Genomic DNA, 26,673 nt, shown 5'->3' with positions numbered 1-26,673 from the left:
GTAAGTCTGTAGTGTACTCCGATGGTGTCGGTACTAATATAGTTTCCTACTACGAGAACGAGCGCATGGCAGACACGTTCTGTGTTGTAATAACAGCTGTATATCAACGCCCCCTTTGCTCAGAAATCCATCGCATATTGCATTGATACACCCAGTACTAAAGGAGCCAATACAGAACATGCCAGTGCCTACAAATGACTCCAGTGCCAAAGAATGCAATCCAAGAGCATTTAATACAATAGGTGGTTTTGCTAATACATACAAAAGTTGATCATAGGTTTTTTCAAGTGTTTGGATTAGTGCTTTTCTGTTAGGTTTTCTTGTTCCCTCTGCAGTGAGTGCACACATACCAGAGAGCTAAGACCAAGCTAATTCTGTCCTCCAAATTTATATCCTAAAACAAACGAATAAACACGCACTATCACATGTAACTACACACACAGAACACCAAGTCACAAACCAATGATCTGATTGTCAGATTTTCTGCTCTCTCTGACCCCGAGTGGAAGTAGCCCAGCTCAAACTGGATCTCATTTTTGGAAGCCCTGAGTTTCATTAATGCAGCCAGAGCCTCTGTGCTCTCTCTCTCTCTCTAGGAGGACTATACGTCTAATAAGAGACCAGAATTTCCAGCACTGTGCAAAAGTGGGCATCTAGCCAGAATACTCAGCCCAGAGTGGTTCACGTAGAGCGGATGTAGGAGCTATTCCAGCACATACTTGGGCAGCTGCTGAAGATTTAGTCCTGGCCTTAGTTTCTGTTGTCCTCCCCCAGCTCTGCTTTTAGCCTGTGATTTGGGCATGTGGCGCGCTGATGTAGGAGGAGCAGCTGGGTGGAGGGTCCTGGAGAAACGCTGCATGCACCAGGCAGCTTGTGCTGTGTGCTTTCCCTTCTCTGCCGACGGCCCACAGCACTGCGGGAGCAACATCAGTGGCTTTGGGCATGTGAGTAAGGGTTTGGCAGGCCAGGCCCTGTTCGTGCTGAGTAGTCAGGAAGATGGCCATTGTCCCAAAAGGGCTGCCCATTCCACCTTGGAGTGTTGCTGGTTGGCTGAGGTGTTTCCCCCCCACCTTACTTCCTCTGCCTAGTGTTCAAGTGAACACTGCAGCCATATTTGATGCTGTCCCTGTGCCTGTGAGAGAAGAAGGTCTGTGACCCATGCACTCCAAACTGCTCTCTTCCAGCACCCAGTGCGGCGGGTTTCAGATTAGCTGCCCCCTCTCTCAACAGACAGCATGGCAAAGTTCTAGCCAGAACTCTGGGAGAGCACAAGAGTTTCCTGAAGCGATGGAAGATGGTTCGAGGGCACAAAAACATCTCTCTTTCTAGTCAGCCACACCATTAATGTTCTAATTCTATGCTGCAGAAGTCAGGCCTAGCATTGCACCGGGCCAGCCCAGACCCGTGAACGAGTGGCCCAAAAACAGCCCGTGAAACTCACGCTACAGCTAGCAAAAGCTGCTTTTTATAATATCCACACATGCCCACTCCACCCCCACACCTCCCACCTGAAGCTACGTCCACACTAGGAGCACTTTATCGGTATAGGAATACCAGTCTACTACACCAGCAAAGCTCTCCTAGTACAGGGTTTACCCACTTTACCAGCAAAGCTGCACTTTGTACCAATATAGTAACCTCCCCCCACCCCCATGAACGAAACAAGCTAACCCCTCCCCCCCATGAACGAAACAAGCTACGCCCCCTCCCCCATGAATAAAACAAGCTATTTTGGTACTAACGTTATCTCAGTACAAATTATTCCCTAAGAAAAATTCAGGTTTCTGCTTCAATTGTTCCTTTCAAAGCTTGACTAAAGGGCCAAACGTGCCCTTGCTGCATGCAGCCATGACCCTATGGACCTGGCTGAAGCTGGGCCTGTTTTTGCCAATGGTAAATGTAAGCCAAAATTGCTCAATAGCTCGGTGTAGCCCTTCTAATAGGCTAATGGGTGGATTGTTTCCGCAGGACTCATCCATGGAAGGGCCACTGCACACAGGGCCACTCCACTAACCATCCTGCAAGGGGGCGGGGGAACCAACTGCTTCTGAGGCAGTTTTCCTCCCTGCCCTGTGCTCCAGGGGGGTCCTCAGGAGGCAGTCCGTGGTTCTGTATGTATTTGTACAGGGAGAGGTTGAGCAAGGGGCATGAGCGTTGTCATGGGTCATGGTAAAGCTACCTGAGTTAACATAGCCTGAGACTGCATTACCTTCTCCAGGGTACCCATAGGGTGCTGCCCACCCCAGAGAAGGAGTTCTGGGGCCATGTGCCAGTGTGGGAAACCCCACTGCCAGGGAGTGGGCTGGAGGGCAAACGGAGAGTCCAGCGACACAGGGCCCTTGTGTGAATAAGCTTCACCTCCAGCCAATATCTGGTGCTGAGCAGGTTCTGGGAGTGGGGCAAACCCGCCTTCCATCATGCTGATCTGGGTCAAACTGCCCTAGGCAAACTTGCAGGCAGCCTCTTTCCCTCATGTCCTTCCCTAGGAGTTTTCCCACTGGCTGAAGAGCCCCTAGATGTTAAGCGTTAGCACTGATGCAGCATCAGAGACTTTTCAGACAGCAGAGCCAGTCCTCCCACTAGGAGTTCTCCCAAAGGATGGCAGGTTGGGCCCACTCAGAAATCTCCATTGGCATTTTCCTGCATCTTCAAAGGGCCAATTTCAGAACCTCTGTTTTGCTATAGTCTGAGATTTTTTTTCCCCCTTGAAAAGATTTATTGCTTCACTGGCCATCAACCCGTTATATCCAGAAAAGCTCTCTTCTTAATATCCAGGACAAAAAGATTATGAAACGAACCTACATTCTCTCCCTACAGCGGAAATAAATCACGTCAGCAATTTGTTGGAATGACCTCTAACACTCTGGGACATAGAAAGATCCCTATATGTGAATACTGATTTCCTGCCCCCTAGTTATATACTCCAGTAATCTGCTTTCAGACTCAGCCTTGCCAGTCATTTCAATGCATCTACTTATTAAATGGAATATGAGCTGTAGCACTTACTGGAATTGCCTGGGTATCTCAATATGAGACAGTTTTGATCCAGTTGGGTTTTAATACTTGGGTTTATAACCTAATCTCTCCTTGCAACAAAAATGAAAATTAAGAGGGACTCGGGGGATTTTAATGGAGCCTCAAATGTGCACACAGAGCCTTGTATGTGTGCAGTATCTACATGTGCCAGAGTCCATGTTTGTGCATGCAGACCGCATGTGTCTGCAAAGCTGGTAGTTCGACATCTGACTGACCTGCACATGCAAAAAAGTGGGCATGCATAAAACTGAGCATCCACAATTCTATGCAAAAATCGGCTGCTATTGAAAATGTGACCCTCGTTCTAGGAAGTTTGTCGTCGATTTTGCATGAAGAGACAGATTATTTTACGATCACACTGAGTGGAAATACGCTGGAATCAGGGTTGAGTTAAGAGGCTTCTCTATAGCACATACATGAATAGAGTTTAATGTCTGTCTCAAATAGCTTAATCAGGGACCCTGATTTGGCGGGTCAGATCCTGCAAGCCTCACTGATGCATGTTCACATGAGGAATCCCATTTAACGCAATGGGGCTACAAGTCGCACGTGGTTGAGTGCACTGCATTTGCAGACAGCCATGTAGAAGGCTGGGAGGGTGGTGGTAATGCACCATGCACCAAACTGTTCTCCAATGAGCAGAAACAATAAAACTGAAATAAGAAATGACCATTGACCATCAAGTTATTGTAAACCACTAAATTATAGCCAAAGCTAACATGATAGGTGACAGAGACTATGTGCATCACCATCTGTCACTATAGCCACAGCTCCCAAGAGAGAGACAGACAGAGGCGGACAGAAAGAGAGAGAACTGGGATGCAAGTGAAATAACACATGGCTAGATAATGGTTAACTCATTCTAAAAACCAAACCAGCTCTCTCTCAAATCTCATTCTGGTTATTAATAGAGTCAGTAATCCTTGGCACTCCTAAACTCCGGCATACTCCATACTCTTCTGGTTGGCTCAGTGCCTCGCTCCACGTCCTCTGAAATGGTCTTGATGTTGCTGCTGAATGGGGAAATCCTGGTCCGGGATTTAAATGTCATTAGAGACAGGCTGGTTTTGTGTTTTGTGTTCCACTGCCTCGCAAGCTTCTTGGCCTCGTCTTCCTCTTTGATTTTCTCAGTGGCTTCCTGCAGGACAGAGCGGAAGAGCCGGGCTACTTCCTGCACCTCTGGCTCATATTCAGCAATAAGTTGCCGGAATCTGAAAAAGTGCAAGCAATGGACAACTTTAATTTTTAAAAAGCTGAGCATTAGTCCAGAGTTCGATATAGAAATTCAACTCCCATTGGGAATGGGTTTGAGCACTTTAATTTGGGGGTATTTCATCAGCTCATAATGTATGATAAGACAGTTGTTAGTCCAGTACAAATTTGGTACAGCACTGGTCTGTGCTGCAAATCAGGGTGTATTTATAATAATAATGCTTCTATGGTACCTTTTCAGGGAGGCTCTCAGAGCAGTTTACAGGCACTAATGAATTTAGCCTCACTACAATACTGGAGGCTAGGGAGACAGTATTATTTCATTTGAGAGGTAGGAAAGCTGAGGCACTGAGAAGCAGAGTGACTTACCTAAGGTCACACAATGAATCAGTGGCAGAACTAGGTGTAGAGCCCACGACTCCTGACTCCCAGTCCTGTAGTCTAACTACTAGGCTGTGTTCCCACCTGCACCTGGAGAGCATGTAGTTCCACTCACCCGACTCTCATACTGGTAGCATCTATATTCTAGTTCTAGTTAAATGCTAGTGAATTACACCCATGAACAGACAGACATAACTATTTAATGCTGAGAACTGCATATATTTAATAAAACCAAAACTATATGATGCTTGTAAAGCATTGTAGATTCTTCTATAGAATTTAATAGTGATGAAAGCAATAGGTTTCTATAGAAATGAAATCTGATGCTGCAGGAATTGTCCTAAAAACCTGAAGAATGAAGTTCTTTCTATAGGTTTTTTGAACCATCCTATGGAATGTACTAGGAAATTACATGTCTGCAATAGAATTGGATAGTTTCATTTAAAATCCTACAGCAAGATTATCATTCCCTTGTATTCCAAAGGACTTTTCCACATGGGATGAAGTAAATCCGTGTGTAAATTCAAACTGCTTGGCCTCTACTGTGCAATAATATCATCGTGAAGCACGATTGTACTGGTGAATGGCACTGAATGCGTGTTTTAACACTAGTTTTACACAGCCAAACATCTCAATGTGCTTCACTTCCTATGGTAGCACAGTAAACATATCTGAGCATTGCCCAGTGCTGCCTGGCGCTGAGCGCACTCAGCTCCAATGAAAGCTAATGGGAGTTCAAAGTCCTGAGCACCTGCCAAGACTGAGCCTATAGTTTCTGATCCAAAGCCCATTGCAGTCAATGGAAGATCTCCCACTGACTTCAATGACTTTGGAACAGTTCCTTAATGCAGTAAACAAAGCCCTTATGGACTTTGACTATCGGAGGCACTGAGAATCCCTGCACACTCCCAGTTGGACTGAGAGAGTCTGATTCCGTCAACCCATTCTGACATGAGTGTTCAGGATGCATGTAAGCTGCACATGCTTTTACCATTTAAAATAATAGGCCGACCGACTCAGATGCAGGGACTGAACAAGTGGGGGAAGGGACGATGCTTACGGGTTAATATGTAAAGATGTTAACTGACAGAGACAATGTTGCTGGCACATTGGCAAAGTGTTGCTTTTAAGCAGTGCCCTTAGGCTGTGTTCTTGGCTCTTTGCTAGGTCCAACTAGCAAATGGATTTACTTTATTCCCTCCCTTATAGTCAGAAACTTCCAGAGATGGGACTATCCAAAAATGAGGTCTTTTCAACACCAATGAAGTAGCCTCAGCATGTAGGAAAAGTGCCCTCAAGGGATCTTTCACGCCACAGGAATGAATTTGATGATACATCCTTGTGTTAGTACTCAGAACTCAGATTAGTACAACTGAAATCATTTTCTAAATCAAATTAACTTCTCACCATCCTGACTATCTGTTGGACAGCGTGGCCAACAAGACTGGGATGGTCAGTTTCACTTCTGTGTTTTCATGAACAACAGAAGTCTACAGCATTTGAATAGGAGCATGTTTCAATGAACATAAACAACCCCAAAGCCTGTTTCACTGACGTTTAAAAAAAGATTGAAATAATTTCTCTGAGGTTTCGTTCTTTTTAAACAAAATGTGAATGTAGATTTAGCCACTTGACTCTGCCCATTAAAATGTCACCACATTAGGGGCACATAAATGCAGCAAAAGGAATTGCCAAGTGTGACGCATGGCTAGAAAGGGTTAAACATCCTGCAAAATAAATAACCCTCAAAAGACATGTGGGGAGATCATGTTTGTGTTTTTGTGTATTTACATATGTACGAGTAGTGTGGACAATGTAACCAACAGTCCTGTGCTGGATTCTGATAGCTCAGAGATCAAAAGAACATCCTAGAATTTAAATGAATTGTGAACACGGGATATCTCAGTATTCATCTCTCTTTGAAATGTCCTGTGAAGGGTGGAGGAACAAGCAGATGGCCTTATGTTAATTCTATAGCTAAGTACCGGTGATGGACCTCCTTCAAAGTCCTGCTAAACACCTTCTGAATTCCAACTTGTCAAAAGACATGAAATTGTATAAAAGATCCTGGGGTCCTGATTCTGTCATCTCAGCTCTGCTTAGGCTTCATCGGGGGAAGTTTGAGTTGCACAACTGAGGTCCTAGTTATGCTGGTACACCCTGAATATGAGATTTGGACATTACCCAGGGGTAGGCAACCTATGGCACGCGTGCCAAAGGCGGCACGCGAGCTGATTTTCAGTGGCACTCACACTGCCGGGTCCTGGCCACCAGTCCAGGGGGCTCTGCATTTTAATTTAAGTTTAAATGAAGCTTCTTAAACATTTTTAAAACCTTGTTTACTTTATATTCAACAATAGTTTAGTTATATAATATAGACCTATAGAAAGAGACCTTCTAAAAACGTTAAAATGTGTTACTGGCACACGAAACCTTAAATTAGAGTGAATAAATTAAGACTCGGCACACCGCTTCTGAAGGTTGCCGACCCCTGCTATAACCTATGAACTATTTCAGAAAGAACTCTCTGCAACTACAAAGCTCACCATCTATGCTATGAATCTGAACCTCAGTGGACTGAACTCATGTCTGTAAGTATATTGATCTTTTAACCGTACTCACGCTGTTGTTTTTAAATACATTTTAGTTTAGTTAATAAGAATTAGCTGTAGCATGTGTTTGGGTAAGATCTGTAATATTCAATAACCTGGGAAATAATGTGTCCAATCCTTCGGGAGTGGTAGAACCTTTTCTTTTATATGATGAAATAAGATTTACAGAAATTTTCACCATATTTGACATGGAGGCCTGAGGCTGGATCACTTTAAGGGAACTGTGTTGTTTGGAGTTCTGAGTAACCAGTAAGGTAATAAAGAAGCTGTTTTATGCTGGTTTGGTAAATCTAAGTATTGGAATATCCACCAGCTTTATGGGGACTGTCTGCCCCATTCTTTGCAGTTCACCCTAATTGAGTGCCTATAGCTGGCCCCCACTGGGACTCCGGTCACACCAAGTAAGGGATGTTCCTAGATATAAGGTGCAAAATATATATGTGGAACAAAGAAGGAACTATTTCTCAGGAGGAAGAGTGGGCAGGTTATCACAGGCTCAAGGCAAGAGCCAGCTCACACTCCAGCTGAGGTTTACATGTCTATTTGTGCTGCTGCTGGACAAAAATATATATTAACCATGGCAACTTGTGCATCACAGGAGAGACTGCGTTTCCTGAGACAAATCAACTTATTGTTATTTTTAACAGAGTAAATATATGACAGCAAACTTTTTTCATCCATAAGCCACTTTTGTGAACAGCTAGTTATTGCAAAACTTTTATTTTTCTGTAATTTTTCCAATTTTTTAAAAAAAGTATTGACTATCCCAGTCTCAGATCGTTTCCTCCTCACCTCCAATTTAATTTTGTTGCTTTTTGGCTTCTTAGGGTATGTCCAGACTACCCGCCGTATCGGCGGGTAGTGATCGATTTATCGGGGATCGATATATCGCGTCTCGTTAAGATGCGATATATCGATCCCCGAACGCGCTCCCCATCGACTCTGGAACTCCACTGGAGCGAGCGGCGGTAGCGGAGTCGACGGGGGAGCTGCGGCCGTCGATCCCGCGCCGTGAGGACCCAAGGTAAATCGATCTAAGATACTTCGACTTCAGCTATGCTATTCACGTAGCTGAAGTTGCGTATCTTAGATCAATTCCCCCCTCCCTTAGGATGAGTCAAGATGGATATCATCTTACTTCTGTGCTTTCTTACAGTAAGATAAGAGTCCTTAGTCTTTACTCAGGCAAAACTCTGTAGGAGTGTTTCTTGAGTAAGCACTGCAGGATTGGGCCTGAAGTTTGTCACTTGTTGAGGGATCCTTCATGTGACTCATGTGTAATCAATAAATCGTGTGCAGGGTGGTGGTTTCCCACATCAGGTCCTGTTTCTCATATTTCAACGTCTAGAATGGGTTTGTGCATCTTTTTCTCGTGTACCTTTCCCCTTCTTCAGCACTAATGATAGACATGTTCTTCTGAGCATATGGTAATTGTACAAACATCAAATTCTGACTGTTTCCAACCCAAGAAGGAAGGATGAGGAGGGAGTCAGAACATTCCACTCACTAAACATTACTGCCCATCATTTAGGACTTTGCCAAGGGAACTAATGCTTAGCTGGCATATGGTTAACAAACTGCCTCCCTGGTAAGAAATCTGCATGGCTCCCCAGTCATATTAACTGGATGCTGCAGGGGAGGAACCATCACCAACAACAGAGGGATGAGTGGTCAGACAAATACTGTCTCATGCCAAGAAAGAACCAGAGACACTTGCTACAGAGGTTGCTCAGAGCAGAGTGTTTAATCACAAAATCAGGGTCACTATGTTTTCCCCCTAAAATGTTTGGGTTCTCTTACATACCAAAACAAGCACACAGAATCATAGGACTGAAAGGGCCCTCGAGAGGTCATCTAGTCCAGTCCCCTGCACTCCTGGCAGGACTAAGTATTATCTAGACCATCCCTGACAGGTGTTTGTCTAACGTGCTCTTAAAAATCTCCAATGATGGCGATTCCACAATCTCCCTAGGCAATTTATTCCAGTGTTTAACTACCTTGAAAGTTAGAAAGTTTTTTCTAATGTCCAACCTAAATTGCCCTTGCTACAATTGAAGCCCATTGCTTCTTGTCCTATCCTCAGAGGTTAAGGAGAACAATTTTTCTCCCTCCTCCTTGTAACACCTTTTATGTACTTAAAAACTGTTATGTCCCCTCTCAATCTTCTCTTCTCCAGACTAAACAAACATAATTTTTCAATCTTCCCTCAAAGGTCATGTTTTCTAGACCTTTAATCATTTTTGTTGCTCTTCTCTAGCCTTTCTCCAATTTGTCCACATCTTTCCTGAAATGTGGTGCCCAGAACTAGACACAGTACTCCAGTTGAGGCCTAATCAGTGCAGAGTAGACTGGAAGAATTACTTCTCGTGTCTTGCTTACCTGCTAATACATTCCAGAATGTTGCAAAAAAAGTAAACATCCGTGTTACACTGTTGACTCATATTTAGTTTCTAATCCACTACGACCTTAAGATCCCGTTCTGCAGTACTCCTTCCTAAGCAGTCATTTCCCAATTTATATGTGTGCAACTAATTGTTCCTTCCTAAGTGGACTGTTACTTATCACCTTATTGTCTTCTAGATGTTTGCAAATTGATTACTTAATTATTTGCTCCATTATCTTTCCGGGTAATGAAGTTAACATGACTGGTCTGTAATTCCCCAGGTTGTCCTTATTTACCCTTTTATATATTGGCACTATATTTTCCCTTTTTGAGTACTCTGGAATCTCTCCTATCTTCCATGACTTTTCAAAGGTAATCACTAAGGGCTCAGATATCTCCTCAGTCAGCATCCCTGATGCCATTCAGAATTGCCCTCGGTGCATTCCTGAATCTTTTCTCAGATATGGAGACCATCATATACTAAGCATTTCCATGCCAGTATTAGTCAGATTAGCAGGAGTATCAGTCAAAGTGTGGAATGCAATATTGACTGATCCAGCAGTACTGGCTTCAGCGTAAAAGGTGTGACACAGAAGTGGTGGTAATACTATTCACAAGGCACAGAGATTAGTATCCATCAATTCCAGTGTCTATTGTTACACTAAGGGTAGGTCTATACTTACCTCTGGGTCCGGCGGTAAGCAATCGATCTTCTGGGATTGATTTATCGCGTCTTGTCTAGACGCGATAAATCGATCCCGGAAGTGCTCGCCGTCAACGCCGGTACTCCTGCTTGGCGAGAGGAGTACGCGGCATCGACGGGGGAGCCTGCCTGCCGCGTCTGGACCCGCGGTAAGTTTGAACTAAGGTACTTCGACTTCAGCTACGTTATTCATGTAGCTGAAGTTGCATCTCTTAGTTCGAAGTGGGGGGTTAGTGTGGACCAGGCCTAGGACACAGAGTTCTTACATGCAGTTGTTCAGTGGAATCAGGGTCACCATTCTTCTAGGCTGGATTAACACCCTAGCGTTCTGTCAGAGAATAATTTCAAAGCAGACAATCCTTTCTGATTAGCAAAGCCCCTCGTGCTGAGTAGGTAACAGCATTTTCTTACTCATCAGAAGATTACATCTTTATTTACAAAGCATAATTTGTGAACAAAGCTGTTCTTTAAAATATCTGAGGTTAAAAGTGGTTTCTTAGGAGAGGGAACTGTCCAGTGGAAGTTGGCGTTAATTCAGGTTGTGCTGTACGCCAGCCCATTTTGTGAGCAATGCACTAACCATGCCTGTTTATGTTCTTTCTATGACCCCAATTCAGAAACACACTTAAGCATGAATGAGGCTTCACTTTAAGTATATGTTTTGGTGGGATTTAAGAACTTCTTATAGTTATGCAGATGCTTAAGTGCTTTGCTGAAGTGGGGCTATATGTTATTTGAATTGCTTAAATAAACTATTAACTGCTAAATGCTGGTGATAAGCCGCTAGTTGATTCCCGAATTTATTTTGTTAAACAACATTTTGGTTATACTTTGCAGCAATAAACAGCTTTACTGTAGAAAATTACTTAACTTAAATTTAAAATTACTTAAATTACTTACTTAAAAGATTGCATTGTTCACACCAACCCCCACCCTCCAAACAAATCAGCTTTGCAGCTAAGCCGGTAAACTGTAAGCAAATAAACTTTTGATCTCAGTAATTTGATTCTCATTCAATGTCAGGTAAACTATAAAATCTGCTTCCTTTTTTATAGTCCTTACTAAATTATAACCCTTATAATACTCTGTGGTATTAATGATACCTTAGTTTAGTAAAATCTGATTTGCTCTTAAGTATGCAACTTTTTACATTTCTCTCCATCTTGGACAAGGTAAACAGAGTGGGTGGTTTCACTTTTGTTTCTAGTCAGTTTCACTTTCGGCAAGAGAGGAGCCACACAGGCAGTGATCAGATCTGGATTAGGGGTAGGTTTGAAGTTCAAGAGCAGTGAAATCCAACAAGCTGTTCTTGCACAATCTCAGATCCAACTGTAGAAATCTTGTGAGATCAACTATGCTCCGGAAAATTTCACCATTGTGGGATGTATCTAAACTGGATCAATCAGCCCATCTAGGCTAATGTCAGCATTTCTAATGTGCCTATCACTCTAGCATCTGGGTACTAGGATAGAAATCATAGACCCAGTGCAGTCAATGGCAAAACCCCCATTGACTTCACTGAGGCCAAGATTTCAACCTAGACATATAAAACAGGTGTCTTTTGGTTTTGAATTCAACCCAGAGCAAAACTGAATGAGGTAGGTTTATGTTGGCAGGAGATGAATCAGAATCCCTTGGAATTTGATGGAAAAGATAGTTGAATTTAAGGTTTCATTTTGGGCCTATTTCTAGATCCCTCTTGAATTTGAAAAGGAAAAAATCCATCAGAGAAACATATCTACTTGTAAAAAGCAACAGAGGGTCCTGTGGCACCTTTGAGACTAACAGAAGTACTGGGAGCATAAGCTTTCGTGGGTAAGAACCTCACTTCAGATGCAAGTGAGGTTCTTACCCACGAAAGCTTATGCTCCCAATATTTCTGTTAGTCTTAAAGGTGCCACAGGACCCTCTGTTGCTTTTTACAGATTCAGACGAACACGGCTACCCCTCTGATACATATCTACTTGTGTTAGGTTGTGCAAATGCTCATTTTGTACAATACCTACATTCTAGGCCAGTTTGACCTGACAATCTCAATTTAAAAACTTTAATATCCAAAGAGAGTGAATTTGCAGACATATATCTAATATCTAGCAAAAGCTCCTGGTTGCTTTTGCTAGAAATCAGTCAAATGATGACTGGGGTGCTCATATGAAAATCACCTGAGTCTTTTGGAGGAGCACATGGCATTGCTGACAAAAGCTATCCGATGTTTTTTCTTACTATGACTCTTAATTTAGCAATTCATTCACATTATCAAAGGAAGAGACCTGCCCAACAATAGCAAATACAATGAACAGAATGAACCCTGTAATTTTATGACATAGCCCCTAACAATGGAGTCTGACTATTATAATCAACTTGCTGAGTATCAAAAAGGGACAGTGGCCCTTCAAATGCCTGAACTGGAAGGAAAAACTATTGTGCAATCCCGATGAACCTTTTATCTGCACTTCACTGGAACACGTTATGCAGAATTGTATGCTGTCTCGTTCAAAGGCTCCTCTTTTAAGCTACAACTGTTTGTGCAGCCTCTGAATGTCCAATGACAAGTTTGTGGGTCTTTTTAAATGCAAGATGATTATTTTACAAGCAGTTGTGTTTAAACTAATGGTGATCTTTATACTTATAGCATGACAGAATGTTATGGGATGCTCTCTTTTTTTTGAGAGAGAAAGGAAGGATTGAGAGTGAGATGGTCTGAGATTAAGTCACTGGACTCTGGAGCTCTGAGCTGAATTCCCAGCTCTGCCAAAAGATATCTTGTGTGATCTTGGGCAAGTCACTTAATGTCCCCAAGTTTCTGTCCCCCATTTGTAAAATGGGGATAATACATCCTTTGCCTGTCTCGTCTAATAGTTTGTAAGCTCTTTAGGAGAGGGAGTATCTCTGGCTCTGTGCACGTACAGTGCCTAGCACAATGGGCCATGGCCGGCACCTCTAGGTGATACTGTAATACAATTAATGATGATGATGATGATGATGATGGATCCTTTTTAATAAGGAAGGTTATGTCCTATTGTCCTTAGTCACAACTGCTTCACAAACACAGCCAACTAGTACTAGGGAGCAGATGTATTTACTGCAATGTAGGGCCAAGTCCTGAACAATGCTGAGCACCTGCAGGAGCCACAGAAGTCAATGGAAGATGCAAATGCTCAGCTCCCCTTGTGATCTGACCCAGGGAGAAAATGAACTGTGCTGTACGTCAGATTGATTTGGGGCTTAAACATTAGAAGATGGGAGCCTCAAGTTTCGCCAGTAACCACCCACTGCCATCACAGGAAGCCAGTCTCATGGGATACGCCCATCTGCCAGAGGATCCTTGCTCAGTCCTCTAGAGGCAGGGGAAAAGAGCTCAGGTTCCGTTCCTTCCTGTGTGGTTTATAATGGGTTCTGGGTTCAGGGTGTGAATGAGTGTATGGCCAGTGCTGTTTTGAACTGTTCTGCTTTCAGATGAATAATACTGGTAAAACCCTGCAGGGGCCAATTTGGCCATTTTGGTTTAAACCATCAGTAAATCCTAGACTCTGCCATCACCTGGGAGCCCTGCAAGGGAACAGAGGAGCCTCTGACAGTCTCCCCATCCCATCCCACAGGAATGAATCAACTCCCCACCGGGGGAAGAGGAGCGCCTTTCCCAGTCTCCTTGCATTTGCAGGAAGGATCCGTGGGCAGCAGCAGAAGGGCCCCAGGGTGTGCTGTGGCTCACTTCCCTGCATTGTTGGCACTGGTGGCCAGAGAGAGGGAAACAGGAGAGCATTAGCCCCGTTGGGATATACGTTCAGTGCTTGTAAAAAGGTCTAAGCTCCCCCCCGCCAATCTTTTGTTTCCTAATCAAAACAATGGGAAATGTATCTTAAAAAAACAAAAAGAAAGGGAGAGAGGCTCAGGGCCTGATTCTCCTCTCACTTGAATCAGTTTTACTCCAGGAAAAGTGCACTACTCACTGGAGTCACTCCTGATTACACCAGGCTCGCTGCATTGACTTCAGTGGAGTCACTACTGATCTGCACCGCCTTAAATGGGAAGAACAGGAGTACTTGTGGCACCTTAGAGACTAACAAATTTATTAGAGCATAAGCTTTCGTGGGCTACAGTTCACTTCTTTGGATGCACATAGGGGAAGAGAAACAGACCCCATCTTTAATATCAAATGTAAATAATTCTCTGTCTTCTCGAGGTTGACTCAACAGTGAGCAGAGCTTCCCTCAGCCAGTGGCTGGGCAGACTATGTGCATCTTACAGGTCTCAAACACAAACCCTCGTGGTCCCTCCATAGTAACTCTACAAGGTAAGCCAAAATGGAGCATTTTGCTGGTCAAAACACGAGGAGCTCGTTCTCAGCCTCTCAGCTGGAAGTTGCTTTTTGCATCTCTTCTTTGCAGCAGGAAATACTTCCATCTCTTACCCCTGTATTAATAAACTTTGACCCTAAACTATTAGATCTTTGTTCCCATAACCTCCCAGACTACTTCCACTTGACCCACTCTGCTTCCATTTGAAATAATCAGCTGTAGTAAATGGCAATAAATATCAGTGTGATCGTACATGTAGTGTTGCTTTCTGATTGTGAATTTGAGGTTCTCGTTATAACAAATAATGAATAATACTTAATACTTCTGTAGCACCTTTCATCTGAGGTATCCGAAAGCACCAAACATTAATTGACTCTCATACCAACAGTGCAAGGCAAGTATTATTATACCTGTTTTACATATGGGGAAAATGAGGCACAACGGTTATTTGGCCAGTGGTCATACAGTGAGTCACTGTCACAGCCTGCATTGAAACACAGGTATGCCAACTCCCAGTCCTGTGTTCTAACCACTAGGAAATCTGCCTCACTGCGTGGGATGCGCAGCAGTCCTGTGTCTACAAAGCCTCCATTATACCTGAGTAGGACTGGCCCACAGTAGGAGGGATGTATTTTGGTGCACATGTCCTCCAGCTGCAGCCGCTCCCCTGGGCTGATGTCATAGCTGTGCTTAGGCTTTGGGTAGCTAACCAGCCAGCCGTAGTCCACGCCCGTCTTTATCTTGCGATATTCATTCTCTCTCTCTCGTTGCTGTTTCTCTGCCTGCTTGATCTGCCAGCCTAGTTCCATCATTAGTGTCTCCACCACCATCTCTGTGGGGCTCCTTTGGGAAATCCGGCTCGGTGGCTCATTCCACCTGAACCAGGAAGCCAGCGACATGCTTGCCCAGTTCTTTTACCTGTAAAGAAAAAAAACACATTATTGTTAATGCGTTCACTGCAGACGCTGCATCTCTCCAATTTGCGGTGCTTGATTTTCCAGAGCTCAGCACCCAGCACCTCTCCACCTAGACCAGTAAGTGCTGCTGGGTGCTGAGCACTTTTGAAAAATCTCATCAATAGGGGCCCAGTTGTGCTTGGCCTTTGTGCAGGTTTGCAGGGGGAGAAGGAAGGTGCAAGGAGACACTGCCTCCCCCCCACACACACACTATGCCCAGGCATTAAAGGGCCAGCGGGTCACAATCACAGCGTCTGAGCTTAGAAGTTTCAGAGTAGCAGCCGTGTTAGTCTGTATCCGCAAAAAGAACAGGAGTACTTGTGGCACCTTAGAGACTAACAAATTTATTAGAGCATAAGCTTTCGTGGGCTACAACCCACTTCTTCGGATGCATATAGATTGAAACATATATTGAGGAGATATATATACACACATACAGAGAGCTTAGAAGAGCACAGTGCCTGCTGCTCTATTCATTTAACCATGGGAAGAATAATGCACTAAAGGGAACAGAGGCAGGGCCGAAGCCTGAGCAGCTTCCCCTGCCAAACCCCTGCATATTTGAGAGCTGAGAGAGGGACTGTAGGACAATCCTTCCCAAACTCTCTGTGGGACAGAGTGGCTCCACGCCATCTGCAACCCACAGCTGGGCCCTGAATGTTCCTGCAGTTATCTTCCAGTAGCAATGGAGCTCTCAGGAGTTGATCAGGTATTGGGGGCAGCTTCACTGGTGCTGATGGAAAGTGGCGTGAATTACAATGATATCTCACATGTGACCAACCGAGGATCTGAGGATAGGAAAGTGCGTATGATCATCTCCATTTTACAGATGGGGAAACTGAGGCACACAAAGGCAAAAAGACTTGTCCAAGGTCATAGAGTAAAGCTGGGACTCTCCTGTATGTACACACACACACACACACACACACTCTCTCTCTCATGTTTTTAACACCATAACCATCACTATGGTTCCTTCCTACCATTCACACCTTTCTGTTCCAGTAAAAGTCTCCACCCCAGGAGGAATTCACACCAAAGGAGGACAAGCTGTGTTACCGCCACCACCTTCCCTTGGAGCTTCCACTGGCAGAGGTAGCTCCAGTTTGCAGCCAGGGGTCCCGAGTCCTGCCAGCAGACTGAGGCAGTGTGCCGAATCAGCACATCCTGCGCTCACTCTGGCTACACTCCCTTCTCAGCCACATCCTGCTAATGAACACAGCATATTATTGTATCTGATGACATATCTTAGTGCCCTGGTCATAAGGAATTCCTCCTAGTTAATGGCAGTGAAGTGTGGGCCAGTAGTTAGCAGACAGCTGGCCCCCCGGGCGGCCCTGTTGGACACTGAGTCGCTGCCTGGCCTTGGGCAAGTCACTTATACAAACCAAGGCACACAAAGGTTATCTGTAAAATGGTGACAATGATACTGACCTGCCCCACAGGAGCTTTGTGAGAGCTGATAAAATTGGGGGCAGGGGTCACACACTCCTCAGCTTCTGTCAGCTGAGTTCATTGCATGCACCAGAGGCTCCTTGCATCTCTCCATTCCCTCCACAAGTTCTCCATGTGCTACCCTTCCACCCCCCCCCCCTCTATTCAGCTATTCCTTGCACCCCACCACCACCAGGGGTTCTTTGTGCCCCCTGACTGATCCCTTCCCCCATACCAGGGTGTCCCATTCTCCCCCCCCCCCAACCCCATGCCAGGGGCTCTGCATGTGTCTTCTTTCCTAGAGGGTTGCACACTTCATTGCGTATGTTGCTTAGGTAGGCAGAGCTGTATTCCTCCCATTCCACTCCTCCTCCCCTGCCAACGCTCACTCCCCTCCAGGTCCCTGCTTCCCCCCCCCATTCCCAAGCCTTAGAGGAAGCATTTTTAGTGGTGGAAGCAGGGTCCGAGAAGTAGGCAGGCCACTCATTCAGTATTAAACTGAACAGTCATTTGCTTTTCCAGGGTTTGCCCCCATCAGGTACTTAGACAAAACTGCATGTGGTTTTGTCCAGTATTGGATGGGGGATGCTCTTTTGAAGAGAATATTGCTCTGCACAGGTCACGCTGGCGGGGGCAGAGCTACATGCTTTTAAAAAAATGGCACCTCCTGCATGGCGTGACCTTACACACACTGCACATTTGATGTCACACCAGCAGGGGCAGGCCTACACCATTCCCAGAAGTACTGGAATGCCCAGTGTTCCAGGAATGTGTGAATGGCCACCCTACCCAGAGGGGATTGGGGTGGGAGGGAGGAGGGACCATTACAGCTCAACTACGTAAGCAACGAAGTGTATCCCCCCTTCATGGGGCTGGCCTGTTTCCTGCCTGTGCAGGGGCAGAACTGTGTGGGGTGCCATGTAATGCCCTGAGAGCAGTGCAGCGAGGAGAAGCCACTCGCATGCGCGAACGGGGTTGGACTGTGTCTGTCTCTTTGACATTCCTACAAACATTTTTTCAAGTTTTCTGATTGTCACCAAAATCAAGCGGATTCTGCCCACTGATGCCTAGCACATTCCGTGAAGTTCTGGAATTCACTGGATGCAGCCTTCAAAAGTTATTGTGCTGCATACAGACAAACAGAGAAATGCCATCAAGTTGTGTTTAGGGCCTCGCTTTGCTTGGCCAAAAACATCTGTGAAATTCTTTGAGATCCTCAATTGAAAAGAACTGGAGGGACAATTTTTTGTCAGTAACGATGGGCTGAAGAAGGAGCGTGCAGGTGCAGATTAGATCTAGGCTCAGCTCTAGGGCCTGGATTTGAGGCTGAATCCTGCTTTTGGGCTCAATGGTACTAAAGTCCTATGAGCTGCCATCATAAGATTTCAGCACCAAGTAGTAGAAGCCTCACAAGATCAGTTGATCCCACAAAAGTTCCATCTTCCTGATTGCTGTTTAAGGAACTCAGGTATCCTGTGCAGGGTTTGTAATTGAATTAGTATCGTTTACCCCTATTGGTTTTTGCCCGCCAGAGGCTGCCCGTGCCAGCTATAGAAGAATTCAGTGAGTGCCAGTCACAGTCTCCTCAACACAACAGCTGCCTGGTTCCTTACCTGCTATGTTCTGTGTTGTTTTCTTGGAATAAAGCCTGAAACTGTTTCAGCTGAACCTGTCAGTTGTGAGTGTTAGCTTGTTCCAGGACATGGTGGAACTCTCAAGACCAGCCACTCTCATATTTCAGCCACATCTGAAAATAGGTTCAGGATCTGACCCAGAACCAAAACAAGAGTGGCAGGTCTGGAACAGGGAATTCAAATGTGAACACCCTCTCCTCCTATCTAATACACAAAGGGGTTTGGATCTGGGGGTCAGCTCATCTCTAATTATATTATTGCTGGTAGCAATAGCAGTTGTATTAACCATAGTGTCATGCAGAGCTTTTGATTTAAATGGAGGACTTACATGCACCGAGGGAAGGCCCTGGGACCCCCACTGACTTCTAAAAACAGATGACCTGACTGTTCTGGTGTGCTGGAACTGTACAAACAGGCAATATCACAACTATTAATGGAACAGTGAGGGCTGTCCTGGGGGGAAGTGAAAGCATGCATATGCTTGGACTATTATTTTCAAATTAAATGCACCTGTGTTGCTGGATGTGTTTATATTGTATTTGGGCAAAACATTCAACACCAACCAGCTCCTCCTAGTGTAGTCATTTTAACAGCACTCTATTGTGTCAACAATAATCGCCATTACAATGGTCAGGATAGAGTCCGAAGCAGGTGCTCAGAGCATGAAGAAGAGCATGCACAAAACAACGTCTACTATTTCTTCTCCTAACACTTACATGCCTTGCTGCTTCCGTCTGTTAGCCCTCAGGGATGGGTACAAAGGATATTTGCAGTGGAGGTTACAGAGAGGCTAATGTCAACCAGTTCTAGATCAGTCAGGAGATGACATGCCATGACTGAAAGGGGCATATGAACCAGGTGATGGGCTAAGGGCCTTGATCCTGCAAAACGCTTGGGACTAACCGAATAAGAGGTGTGGAGAGATGTCTCATGAGGAAATATTTAAGTCAACACAATAAGCGGGTTCAGTAGGCTAGCCAAAAATTTTTCATCTAATTTTTTTTTCCAGTGGAAGATTGTTTGCAACAAAATTAAGATTTTCACAGGAAGTATCTGCTTTATCACCATTTTTGATTTTTTTTTAAAACAGAAAACTGAAAATTCAAAACCCAATTTTTTTTTTTTTTAGTTTTTAGCTGAACATTTTGGGGTTTTGAGGTTTTGTTTTTTTGATGAAAAAGTCAAAATTTTCCATGGGGGATTTCCCCCTGCCTCCAACCAGCTTTAGTGCTCAGCATCTTGCAGGACTAGATTCCAACAGGGTGATCCTACATCTGTGGATCCAGGCCTAACACTCTGAAAGGGTTCGCCCCAAAACGAAGAGTATTGCATCATGATGCAAATGTTGTGATGGCACCAGTTAAATATCACAGTGTCATTTATCAGCTTCATCCACTGCTGTGTGAGCAACAAGTTGGGTTGCCAACTTTCTAGTCGCACTAAACCAAATACCCTAGCCCCACCCCTTCCCCGAGGCCCTGCCCCTTCCCCAAGGCCCCCCCCCACTCACTACATTCCCCCTCCCTCGGTGGCTCGCTCTCGCCCACCCTCACTCACTTTCACTGGGCTGGGGGTTAGGGTGCGGGGTGTGTGTGAGGGCTCTAACTGGGGGTGTGGGGATGAGGGGTTTTGGGTGCAGGAGGGGGCTCCAGACTGGGGGGTGGGGCCAAGGGATTTGGAATGCAGGAGGGGGCTGTGGGTTGAGGCTGGGGGTTGGGGTGCCAGAGGGGGTGAGGGCTCTGGGGTGGGGCCGCAGATGAGGGGTTTGGGATGTGGGAGGGAGCTCTGGGTTGGGGTGCAAGGGAGGTGAGGGCTCTGGGCTGGGGGTGAGGGCTTTGGGGTGGAGCCGGGGATGACGGGCTTGGGGTTCAAGAGGGTGCTCTGGGTTTTGGGGGGGAATCAGGGCTGGGGCAGGGGGGTGGGGCTTGGGGTTGGGGCATGGGATTACCTTGGGCAGCTCCTGGCCAGCGGTGCAGCGGGGGGAGGCTAAGGCAGGCTGCTTGCCTGTCCTGGAACCACACTGTGTGCGCCCTGGAAGCAGCCAGCAGGTCTGGCTCCTAGGCAGGGGGGGCCAGGAGGATCCATGCACCACTCTTGCCTGCAGGCACCGCCCCCCCCCCCAGCTCCCATTGGCTGGTTCCTGGCCAATGGGAGTGTGGAGCCAGTGCTCGGGGTGGGGGCAGAGTGCGGAGCCCCGTGGCCCCCCACCTAGGAGCCAGACCTGCTGGCTGCTTACGGGGCACAGCATGGTGCCAGCCAGGACAGGTAGGGACTAGACTGCCTTAGCACCACAGCACCGCCGACCGGACTTTTAATGGCCTGGTCGGTGGTGCTGACCGGAGCCACCAGGGTCTCTTTTCCACCGGGTGTTCCGGTTGAAAACGGTTACCTGGTCACCCTAGCAACAAGGAAGGCAGAAGCTATGAAATAGCCTGGAGTTGTCCCAACATTAGGCCCTTTATACCACATGGCTGAACCATGCTAACAGCCACGTTTACAAAAGAAGGCAGGGATTTGGGATGGCTCAGGTTTGGAGTGTCCAACTGGAGGCCTTGACTTCAGATCCTCAACATTTCTGAAAATCAGTCCCTAGGAGTCTCAAGTTGGGCACTCCAAAATGAAGCCTGGCAGAATTAATAAACTCTTCTGAACAGTTGGGTCTATTTTTTTAAAACAGAGTAGGTAGCAGCAGCTATGCACTAGCAGAATGAAAGGCTCATAACAGAGCTAGTCAAAAATGTTCTGTCAAAAAAACTTTCTTTGATGGAAAATGGCTTTTTTGGCAAATCAAAAATTTTAATGAAAAGTGTCCATTTGTGTGACAAAAAATTGGATTTTCATAAAAAGGTAAAAAATGTTCAGTTTTAAGTAACTGAAAACTGGATTTAAATTTTTTTTTAAACTGAAGCTTGTCTTGGTTTGGGTTTTTCTAATGAAACACACCAAAAAGATGAAGAAAATTTTCAGTGAAAATGAAAAAAAATTTCATTGAAATTTTTCACAGGGGAAAAAAGCAATTTCCTGATGAGTTCTCCCTCAATCATCTCTTGATGATGGCTGCTAGTAAACTGCACATCTAAGTCCTGACGCTCCACAGATTTACACGGAACATTAATAGGAGGCGAGAGTAGCAGCACAGTAAGTGGTGTGAAGAACCAGCAGTGAAGCAGTTAATACAACGTGGTGGTATATAATGTATTTCGTTTGGCTCTTGTTTTAAAATGATTACATATTGTAATTCACCTTCCACTTCACTTGTACGCTTCAGAACACTATCTCAAGCACTCTGCGAGCTAAGCACCAACACGTCCACTCCTCCTCTAGGCAGGATGACCTACAAGATAATTTCTACCTTGATTTTCTAGGTCAAATTGTGTACATTTGATTTTAAACATTAACTTTAATAAAATTTTTAAGCTGATGAAGCCCCTAGAGAGAGATGTACCAACTTACACAGGTCTGAATTTGGCCTTATACCTCTACGCTTCTGTTGATGCCTTCATACCGTCACAAAACCATTTAAATAAGCAACTCAAATAGTTAAATGACTTAAAGCACAAATCTCATTGACTTTCAATGGAACATATGATCCTAAATCACTTAGGTGCTTTTGAAAGTCCCACCAGTAAGCTTAGATCTAAAACCTGAAAATGGCAGCAGCCTCAGAAGCCAGAAGAGAAGGAGAATTTCATATCTAAGTTGCAAAGTGACTAAAGCTCTAGTCCCCAATATAGTGATAATTACCAAAAGTTCATAATCACTTAGAACTCAAGGTACAACTTGGAATATCCTAAGTGCTTCTGGACTCCCAGAAGTAGTAGTGGTCAAAGGGCTTTTCTTCTCCATATGGCAAGGAAATGGTTTCAAAAGTGGACCTTGCCGCAGTGAGCCACACCTTTTGTCACTTCAAGACTGCATTACTGCAAGGTGCTCTATTCAGGACTATATTTGAAGACCACATGGAAATTCAGCTAGAGTGGAACAAAGTTGTCTGCTTGCTTACTGGTGTGCCAGGTATGGAGCTCATTGCACGGTTACTCCATAGACATCACTGGCATCCAATTTAGTATTCAGGTGCAATTCCTGGTGTTGATTTTAATCTAAAAGCCCTGCATGGTTTGGATCCTGGTTATCTTTGAGGCCACTTCTCTCTTCATGCCTCAACCTGGAGGTTGAGACCAGGTGGGAAGCTCGAGCTGACAAATCTAGATTAGTATATTTAGCATCAGAGTATTCTCTGTGAGGAGCCCCTCAATTCTGGAACTTGTTTCCTGTGCTGGTCCAGAAGTTCACGAGTCAATTGACTTTCGGGGCATGATGTAGATCTATCTATTTATTTACCAAGGCTTTTGCCTGATGAGATAAGCTGGGAGGGTTGGAGTTCTGTGTTGGCAGTGGGAGATTTCCAGTTTGATGCTATGTCATTTTAAGATGTAATTGTGTGTGATTTCATATTTTTTCCATGACCCTAAAAGTGCAAGTAATAAAATGAAAAATAAAATAAATACAAATACAGTAGGGAACAAGATTTCTAAGATAACGTTTGTGGAGTTCCTAGAATGTATGGAACTCCACAAATTGTATGCAAAATCAGATCTTAATACAGAAGGACTGGGAAAGTGTGTTGAACATAGCTAACTTGGGAGGAACCTTTTTTGGTAAGATTGCCCCATTCTGCAAGGGTTTTGCTCAAAGATCAGTCAACAAATCAATAAAGTCCAAAAGTGGAGTCTAGAAGTAATCAAAGTGTGCTATGCATCAGCACATTGGTATCAGAGTGGGGACAAACCTGGAAATGGTTCTTACAATTTCCTCCCAGTTTCCAACAGCATCTACAAATGTAGGTGATATGATTGTTCATCAATGTGCATGTCACTAAAAGAATCCACACCATTAAAGAAAGGTGCCCCAAGAAGTCTATATTCTGTTCTTGGGGTCCCAAGTTTGAAAATATTGTACAGTCTAATTTTTAGACTCTTCCAGATTCAGAAAATGTGCCACACTGGATCAAACCACTGGTCCCGTATCCTGCATCTAACAGCAACCAATACCCGATCCTTCAGAAGAAGGTAAAAAACAAAGCAAAGATTACAAGTTCTGTGGGACAAGGACCATATATGTGTGTAAGGCAACACATACATACACAGTCCCATATGGTCTAGTGGTCAGGATTCCTGGTTTTCACCCAGGTGGCCTGGGTTCAATTCCCAGTGTGGGAATAGTGCAGAACATACACTTCTGGTGCTCTATAAATAATGATGCCCTAACTAGTCGTGCACATGAGGGAACCCTGTGGTGATTAGTTTATGCCCCGAAGCTTTGATTACCCTTATGTTAGCAGGCAGAGCAACAGCTATTGGAAATGATCCTGCTCCTACTGAACTCCCATACAGTACAGTGGGAGCAGGTGCCAGTTCCCTTCCTATTAATGATAATGGTAATATCACCAGGATGACTCCAGTTCTTTCAAGCCAGCCTCTCTCACTTTCACATTACCACAGATGGCAATGTCTGCCTGTTGCAGATCTAGCCCACCTGTATAGGTGACTAAGCTCACATGGGAATGGTGGGCTGATGGCTCTGAGTCCATAACTCCATTACCCTAAAATGCATCTATGCTCTGTTACATACTTAGATGGTATTTTTGTATTTGTGAGTTTACCATGTGTTCACCAGTATGTTATTAAAGGTTAAGATACCTTGACAGATCCAGTAAGAGGCACTGAGGCAAGCTCACTGCTAGAAAAAGTGGATGGTAGAATGAACTAAGATATTGTAAAGATTTAAATGTCTCTGCACTCTCACTCACATGACTGGGTAATTTATATTAAAGAGAAACTATTCTACGGTTATTTAGAAAAGATGCAAATACCTACAACACTTAGCAGCACCTTCCTTCATCTGATACAGGTTGAGCTGGGTCACTCATATAACGTGTGGGTATTTTACCAATGTTTTTAGCAGCCAACAGGCTAATTAGTGCTATATTCCTGTCAATTAGCCTGTTCTTATTACTGTCTGAGTCTGACCTCACACTGGTATATACGCACCAGTGTACGCACAGCCTAGTGAGAGGAGAGCTAGGCCCTGTAAGGGTAACTTGTGAAGCTGAACAGATTATAACCGCCCATCATCTTCCAGCTAGTGCCATTGCTGGCTGTTTTATTAGAGGCAGCAGGGCCCCTAATGGATAGAGCAAAAACTGGGAGTCAGGAAACCTGGGTTTTAATTCGCACTGACTCACTATGGGTACGATCTTGCTGAGCTCTTCTTATGGCCTTCAGCTTTTTGAGCTGTTTCAGTGGCTCTTTATCAAGAGCTGTGAGGGAGTGCAGCTTTGAAAAGTGTTGCTGTAGCAGGGCATCAGAGTGGTGCTGCAAGATGAGAATCACTTCTGAAAAGAGTTCAGGCACACTGGTATCAATGGGAGTTTTGCCTGAGCAAGGACTGCAGATTGATTTGTCCAGTCCCCACCAAGTAACTAAATGACTTGGGAATACAAGTCCCACAGGCTTTCAACAGGGCTTGTAGTCCTCAGTGTCCTAGGTGCTTTTGAAAAAAATCACATGCCCCAACAAGAAGGATGTAGGGCAGGCAGAGCAGATTGCCTGCAATTCACACTGCCTGTTTTCTAACAGAGGGAAAATCCAGTCCAAGCATCTCATGAAAGCTACAGTCAGTGCTAGTTGTCCCTAGGTGGTTCTTGTTTGCATGAAGCTGTTTTTCCATCCTCTTCCTTTCTAGCGCTGGAAACCGGCCACATACACTCAGTGGAACTGACAAGCCACCCCCCCCTCATCCTGCCATTGGTCTTTTCTATTAGGAAGGACACAAAGGACTGGGGCTTACAGTCAGGTTGCAGGATGCTGATGACCAAGAGGGCTCAGCCTGGCTCCCTTCTGGGGAACAGGGCTAACACAGCCATCTGTGTTAAATAACAACAGTGCTGCATCTGGCTACAAAACCTTCTGTTGGACAATAAGTCAGTTTTGCTGCTACTCAGAGTAGCCCATTCATGTTTCAGAGAGCTGGATTTGACCATGCTCAGTTTATAAACTGGTCAAATACTAATAAATTAAAAATATTAAACTGTTCATAAAAATCTCCACTCCAGAAGTAGTGCAGAGTTTGAGGAATTTTGCCTACTCAACTCTATATTTCCTTTTGGAAATAACACCTTCTCCTCAAGGTTGACCATGTTTGACATCAGATAGTATATTTTACATGGTTGCTTTTTCAATGTACATATATAACTATACCTGTACCTGGATTATACAATACTTCTATACTTGTACCTGTAGCTGGATGTTAATATTGACAGAAGGGGAGTTTCCTTGATTGTCAGTGATCATGTTCATAGGAAATGCCATTGAGTAACCTTAGCTGTAAACAGCTAAACTAACGGCCCTTTCTGTGTAGGCATTTCCTTCCAGAGATGGGCCACGCCATCCCCTGTATCTTAACCAGCTCCTGTGGCTGCCTCCATTCCTTTTCCAACTCTTCCTCCCTTGACTCCGTCCATGTTCCCCCTTGTGCTCTTTGTCTCTGGCTCCCTTAAACATTTATAAATATAAAGATGTAGAAGTGGAAGGGCCAGGGAGGGAGGAAATCAATGGGGGAGCTAGTGCAGACAATGAACTGAGGAGCCAGGAAAGTACCAAGCCCATATGTGTTGTGGCTAGGGTGACCAGGTGTCCAGTTTTCAACTGGAACACCTGGTCAGAAAGGGATCCTGGCAGGCTGTTGACTGTTCAGTTGGCAATGGCGTGCAGCAGGGCTGATGGGCTCCCTGCTAGCCGCCACACCTCATGACTCCCGGGAAGCAGCCGGCATGTGCTCCCTCTGGCTCGTAGACCAGGGATCTCAAACTCAAATCACCATAAGGGCCACATGAGGACTAGTGCATTGGCCTGAGGGCCGCATCACTGAAACTTTTCCATACAATGATACAAAAGTATTGTCAAAAATGAAAAAAATCAAGAGTAATATAGTATGCTATTAAAAGTCCATGTATTAAACTCCTTAAA

General features: G+C 44.8%; 1 protein-coding gene and 1 non-coding gene across 3 annotated transcripts in view; one reads left to right on the top strand and one right to left on the bottom strand.

Annotated features, from left to right (window-relative positions):
- Positions 1-1,688: 1,688 nt before the first annotated feature.
- The window catches only part of RD3 (RD3 regulator of GUCY2D), a 33,939-nt gene continuing 8,954 nt past the window's right edge, over positions 1,689-26,673 (bottom strand). For both annotated transcript variants that reach the window (XM_005306339.4, XM_005306340.5), the window contains 2 exons: positions 15,223-15,543; positions 1,689-4,247 (listed from right to left, as the gene is read on the bottom strand). In XM_005306339.4, coding sequence (XP_005306396.1) covers positions 3,950-4,247; positions 15,223-15,524 — 600 coding nt within the window. In that variant the 5' untranslated portion in view covers positions 15,525-15,543 and the 3' untranslated portion in view covers positions 1,689-3,949. The remainder of the gene's footprint in view (positions 4,248-15,222; positions 15,544-26,673) is intronic.
- Positions 23,794-23,865, top strand: TRNAE-UUC (transfer RNA glutamic acid (anticodon UUC)). The gene has a single exon. It is a non-coding gene; the product is annotated as a tRNA-Glu (tRNA).

Source organism: Chrysemys picta, chromosome 3 (assembly GCF_011386835.1).
Source record: "Chrysemys picta bellii isolate R12L10 chromosome 3, ASM1138683v2, whole genome shotgun sequence".
NCBI classification, from domain to species: Eukaryota; Metazoa; Chordata; order Testudines; family Emydidae; genus Chrysemys; species Chrysemys picta.
The sequence above is the reverse complement of the archived record's forward strand: the minus strand, read 5'-3'. Positions and strand labels throughout refer to the sequence as shown.